The 6,584-nt window shown below is 39.3% G+C and overlaps 1 protein-coding gene across 1 annotated transcript; it reads left to right on the top strand.

Annotated features, from left to right (window-relative positions):
- The first annotated feature begins 217 nt into the window (after window positions 1–217).
- LOC110097952 (amino acid permease 3) lies at window positions 218–2,723 on the top strand. Its single transcript, XM_020824624.2, has 7 exons — window positions 218–324; window positions 666–801; window positions 880–1,113; window positions 1,206–1,299; window positions 1,391–1,605; window positions 1,693–1,835; window positions 1,921–2,723. Exons 1-7 carry the CDS (start codon window positions 316–318, stop codon window positions 2,578–2,580), a joined length of 1,491 nt encoding a protein of 496 aa, XP_020680283.1. The 5' UTR covers window positions 218–315; the 3' UTR covers window positions 2,581–2,723.
- The last annotated feature ends 3,861 nt before the right edge of the window (window positions 2,724–6,584 follow it).

The following is a 6,584-nucleotide window of genomic DNA, read 5'->3' as shown; positions in this document are numbered from 1 at the left end:
ATCGTGTCAAAAATTGACACCCCTAAACTTATATTTATTTACAAACTCTTAGAGCAATTTTTTTTTTTTTTTTTTTTTGGGGAATCTCAAGCAAATAATAATGCATTCCGAGAAGAATCTTATTCGATCTCATCACGAATGGACCCACAGCCGAAGGCTTCTCACTTAGAAGAACTTCTTTTATGAATTTTCACTCTATATATAGCTCCATTGCATGGCACTCCCCAATCCAACACAAGAGAAGTTCACATCTTTCTCTTCTACTCTGCTCGTCTCCTCTCCTGTTCTGTGAAGTCTTCACCACCCTCTGAAGAAATGCCAAAGGTAAAAACCAATAAAATATTTCGAATTCCTAATTTTATCACTTTCCCACCGCACGAAATGGGGTCTTTCCCCCCAATTTCTTCTCGTTCCGGCCAATACCTCGCCATTTTAGTGCTCTTCAAATGGTGGTGGCAGAGCTATCATTGACCAGCCAATGGAACTATCAGATTTGAACGGAGAGTGGAGGTCAAGCCGCGTCATCGCCTACCTTGGGCACGAGCTTATTCATTCTCTCTACGTCTATCTCTATATATAGTCACTTCCATGAACGTTTCTTCGGCACTCCAGTTCTCCTCGTCTCACTCTGCTTTTGTTTTCTCTGTTTCTTTCTCTTTTGTAAGATGGAAGAGACCGGCGCTGCTAAGTACTATCAACAAGCTCGGCTTGGTTCCATGGATGTCTCTATAGAGCTCGGGCGTCAGCATGCACTGGAAAGCTTAGAAAGCTTCGACGATGATGGGAGAATGAAGAGAACTGGTACAGAGCACGAGGAACCCTTCCTCTGTTTTATATGAGAAAAGAGAAGGAATTCTGAGTTTTGCTATTTTTTTACAGGTAATATGTGGACGGCGAGTGCTCACATAATAACGGCTGTGATAGGCTCCGGCGTGCTTTCGTTGGCCTGGGCTATTGCCCAGCTCGGCTGGGTCGCTGGTCCAGTGGTCATGATCTTATTTGCCTTCGTTATATACTACACATCTTCTCTGCTCACCGACTGCTACCGAACCGGCGATCCCATCTCCGGCAAGCGTAACTACACTTATACCGACGCGGTCACCTCTTACCTCGGTCTGCTCTTGCTCCCACCATTCTCAAGATCCAAATTTTACTACAAAAGGTTTCAACTTTGGATTTAAAGATGTTTGTTTCTCTTCTCTCAGGTGGAGTGAAGGTTAAGCTCTGTGGCTTTATTCAGTATGCGAATCTGTTTGGAGTTGCCATTGGTTACACCATTGCTTCCTCTATTAGCATGACGTACGAAAATGCCTGCCTTCATTCTTGCTCTGTTAAACTCTTTGGATAAAAAGAGAGAACTAAAATCAAAACTGGTTGTTTTTAAAAACAGAGCAATCCGGAGATCAAATTGTTTCCATGAGAAAGGCCACAAGAGCCCCTGCCACGTCTCAAGCACCCCTTACATGATCATCTTCGGCGTTGTAGAGATAATCTTCTCGCAAATCCCTGACTTCGACCAAATTTGGTGGCTTTCCATTGTCGCCGCTGTCATGTCCTTCACCTACTCCTCCATCGGCCTTGCCCTCGGAATAGTTCAAGTTATTGGTAATATACACATTCATCTACCTTCTCATCTTACAAAACAAGTTCCTCTAACAATATTCTTCTAAACCTCAATCTGTTTTCGAGCAGCGAACGGTGGCATCAGTGGAAGTCTCACCGGAATCAGCGTCGGCAGCGCAGTCACCGAAACCCAAAAGGTCTGGCGCAGTCTCCAGGCTTTTGGTGATATCGCTTTCGCTTACTCCTACTCTATGATCCTCATCGAAATACAGGTAAAAACTCCCTCAAAAACCAATCAAACGGCAAAAAATGCACTCCAAACACTTTTTTTCTTCTAAACTCCTTTCTCTTCTTCAGGATACTATCAAATCCCCACCTCCATCCGAAGCAAAGGTGATGAAAAAGGCGACTCTTTTAAGCGTGGCTGTCACAACCTTCTTCTACATCCTCTGCGGCTGCATGGGCTATGCCGCCTTCGGCGACGAAGCCCCGGGAAACCTCCTCACCGGGTTCGGCTTCTACAACCCCTTTTGGCTTCTCGACATCGCCAATGCCGCCATCGTCATTCACCTTGTCGGCGCATACCAAGTCTATTGCCAGCCTCTCTTCGCCTTCATTGAGAAATGGGCGAGCCAGGCATGGCCAGGCAACGAGTTCATCTCCAAAGAAATCAGAATCAAACTCCCTGTTTCTTCCAAGTCATATAACCTCAGTCTCTTCCGGTTGTTGTGGCGCACGGCCTTTGTGATCATCACCACCATCATCTCCATGCTTCTTCCTTTCTTCAACGACATTGTTGGTCTCCTTGGTGCTCTCGGCTTCTGGCCTCTAACGGTCTACTTTCCAATAGAGATGTATATAGTTCAGAAGAAAGTGCCTAAATGGAGCATGAAGTGGTTTTGCCTTCAGATTCTGAGCATGGCTTGCCTTGTGGTTTCTATCGCTGCTGCGGTTGGCTCTATCGCCGGCGTTGTGTCTGACCTCAAGGTTTTCCGGCCGTTCAAGTCCAGCTATTGATAATCTGAAACATGGAAGTGTGCTCTGCTAATTTTGCTATGTAATTGATACTGTACGTTAGATCTGGTTCTATTTCTGTTGCTGCTTTGTAATATTTGGCTTAAAGGAAAATAGAAAGCGTTTGAAGATTTCGTTGAGATGTAGATTTGGGACCCGAAGGTTTGGGATTTTATTTTTTTCCTTTTTCTTTAATGAGAATTTTGTGAGAATTTTGAGAGTTGAGGGAATATAAGAGTGTCAAAATCGGGTTACGGTTTGGGTCAAACTTGATATTGGACTGCGACTGTTTGACCTGATTCAAATCCGACCCGTTTTGCCAAATGGGTTAGAACCTGAACCCGACCCATCGGGTTTCCGAGTTGACCTGACCCGACAAGAAACCACCATACAAGCCCCTCCAAGCTCCCGTCGTCATCGTCGTTAATTCTAACCCAACTGTAGAACGGCGAGCTCCCTCATATCATCATCATTGCTTCTAATCCAACTACAGAACAACGAGCTCCCTCATGTCATTGTTGTTGCTTCTAATCCAACTACAGAACGGCAAACTCCCTCCCATCGTCGTTGCTTCCAATCCATCTGTAGAAGCAGAACGAGACCCTCCCGAATCTCTTCTTCGTCGATGCTTCCAATCCAATTGCAGAAGCACTGAAGCAGAACATCGAGCTCCCTCCATCGTCGTCGTTGCTTTCGAACCAACTGCATAATCGAACTGCAAGCTAAGCTATCATGACTTCTGACCCGACAGGAAGGAACGTCGTCGAACGAGGTGAAGAATGGCGAGAGAAGAGGAAAAGCAAACCCTAGTTCCTAGCATGGGCCTGCTCCTGCTGGAGTCAGGACCATGCCTGCACGAGGGCAGGCGAACTGGCAAAGAAATCTTGTCTGAGCAGGGGAATCGGGTCAGATCCGAGTCAAGTTTGGGTTAGCGAGTTAACCCGAACCATACTCAATTTTTCAAATAGGTTGATTTTTGGAACTCAAACCCAAACCGTCTGCCAAACAGGTTGATCCTAACCTGCAATTTTCAAGTCAGGTTTTTAGGTCATGTCAAATATTGACACACTAAGGGAATATAATTTGAAGACAATGATGAGATGATGTAGAAATGTCATATAGGTCATTATGTACCTTCCATTAAATGTGGACATGACATAAACAGGGGATACAACCTAAAAATTCGATCCGAGCTTGAACAAAAAATTCCTAGGTCCAATCGACCCATTTAATAAACGAATTGAGTTCGAGTTGACTCACCAACTCAAAATCAACATATATCTAACCCGTCAACCCCAAAATATAACTATCTAAGCTATCAGATTTATAGCGATGATGCTTCTCGTCTCTATTACAGCATTCAAAAGAGCTGCATTAAAATCATTTTTTATTATAAAGGATTGGTGGGTTGGGACGGGTTAATCAGATTGCTGATGGGTCTATTTTAGGTATAGTATTTTAATCTATTTATTAAATGGATCAGATGGACATAAAGCGAATCAATTTTGATTCAAACCCGAACCGAATCCAAAAATTCATTTTTGACACCCTTAGACAAAACTTAGAGATGATTAGGAGGTAGCACAAGAACATTATAGAAGCTATTAGAGATGATCGATCGTATTAATCATTTTATCAAAAAGTAATTCTAAATAACCCAAAATAAATGGATAATAGAGATAATAAGGCTAATATCTTCGAGTGATTGAATGACCCAAAATTGATTGAAGAAGAAGAGAATCATTAGAAGGAAATTGAAATAATTTTGAACTGAAAAATATGTATGATTTAATTTTAAAATTTTGGATATAAAAATAAATATTCATGAAAATAATAATAATATTTCTTCTTCAAGAGGATAATAATCACACACATTTGCAATGCCTTTCTCCCACCAATATTTGTCACCTGCCACCCAGCTACCACTCAACTATCTCCATCTAAGTAGAGAATAAAAAAAAAATTAAGCTAAATATTAGCACTAATTAATATTAAAAAGTATTAGTATCAATACTATTTAAATTAATTAATAATGTATTATATTTATTTTAAAACAATTATAATAATTATAAATTCATCGAGAGCAAATATATCAGGATATCATGCCAATAATTATCTGCCCTTTTTACCTACAAAATTGTCCTTAATGAAAAAGCTTTTTATTTTTTTCATTAATGAGAGGAGAGTGACGATGGAATGACCTCACAAGCAAATATGCCGCCCACAATCCGATCAAATATTAAATTAATATTAGAGATATATACTTAGGCTTAGTTTGGGACAGCTTTTTTATTGCTTTCTTTCTAAAGCGGAGTTTTAATACAAAATTAAAAAATTTTAGACTAAACTCCGTTTTAAAAAGCAGTAAAAAAGCCGTCCCAAACGAAGCCTTAGCATGCAGTGAAAGCCTTAAGTGTTGGCCCGTGTAAATTGGTGTGGGTTGCATGTTAGGTCGATCAGGATTTTTATTGGCCTAAAGACAGTGCTTCCTCGTCACAAAAAAAAGCAAGTTATGCCCCCATATAATTCATCCAAGCCAATTTGATTTTTTACCAAATAGAATTACTTCTGACAATATTATTTTAGCATCTAAATTTTTTTCCCGCTTTAAACCTCTTGGGAAGTCTAAACTTTTCTATGCAAAGATTGATATTTTTAAAGTATTTGATATGGTTTCGAGGAGTTACTCATCCAAAGAATGGGGGATAAAGGTTTCTCTATTTTGTTTGCGTTTTGGATTAAAGTTTGTATGGAAGATGTTCATTTCATGGTCTATTTCAATGATGTCTTACATGGTTATTTTAACTCATCATTCATGCAAAGACAAGGTTGCTCCCTTTTCCCATGTCTTTTTTGCATTATGTATGCTTTCTCAAATTTGCTTGATAGTCTTGTTAACAACCAATCTTTTGGGGTATTTTTTGTGGCCGATAACCAGCTCTTAGTTACTATATACTTGCGACCCTTTTGTGTTTAGAAATGCTAACTCTTTTAATGCAATTGCTCTAGTTGATCTGTTAAAATTTTCTTAAGCTGCCTCTGGTTTGAAAATTAATCAAGCTAAAAGCTATATTAGTTTTTCTTTTGGCTTTTTCTACTCATGGGAGATTTCTAACTTCTTAAATTTGATTTTGGGAGGGAGCAAATTTATGTATTTGGGGGTTTTTATCTTCCCTAAAAAACTACAGGTCTATGACTTTCAGCCTCTTATTCAAATGAAAACATATTTATTGGATGGTTGGAAAGCCAAGCTACTATCTTTTGTAAATAGATTACAATATGTTCGCTTTTGCATTGAAGTTGCATTCCCTACTAGATGAGATGCTCTATTATTCCTAAAATCTATTGCAAATGCAATGATAATTTGTGTGCTAGATTTCTATTTCAAGGTGATACTAATGTAAAAAAGCTGCATCATATCTCTAGAAGAAAACTTCTTACCAAAAGCCTATCAAATTCTTAACCTCCCTTCTATATAGGCCATACATTATGCTTTTTTCTATTCATTCAATTGGTTGTTGCTCACTATTGGCAGTCTTTTTGGCCGCTGGATTAGACATTATTATGCTTTAATTTGAAACCCCCTAGAATGTCTCTATATTATTGAGGCATCTATTCCAAGTGATTGAAAAGGTTAAAGTGAACATTTATTTCAGCATTTCTTCGCGTAGCTGTCTTACTTTAATGAGGGACCCTTAGTGCAAGGGAAAATTATTATATGATCTTATTAACTATTCATCTATATATTACTGTATTTTAGGCATTTTAGCAATCATCTATAGGAATAACAGTTCCACCCGCCTTTTGGAATTCCCTCCATCATGAAATTGCAAATATTAACCTATCCAATGCCTTTGAGACCACTCTCTCTTGGTGTGATATCTAGAAGCCTAAATTTCATTTTTGTGTAGGACATTTATAAAAATTTGGAAAAAGTTAGTTGGCAAAAGTTTGTTTGGCATAAGCATTACTCTCTTCGTTTTTCTTTTTATACTTTGTTGCTGTTA

This window comes from Dendrobium catenatum, unplaced genomic scaffold (genome assembly GCF_001605985.2).
Source record: "Dendrobium catenatum unplaced genomic scaffold, ASM160598v2 fragScaff_scaffold_946, whole genome shotgun sequence".
Taxonomy (NCBI): Eukaryota; Viridiplantae; Streptophyta; class Magnoliopsida; order Asparagales; family Orchidaceae; genus Dendrobium; species Dendrobium catenatum.
The sequence above is the reverse complement of the archived record's forward strand: the minus strand, read 5'-3'. Positions and strand labels throughout refer to the sequence as shown.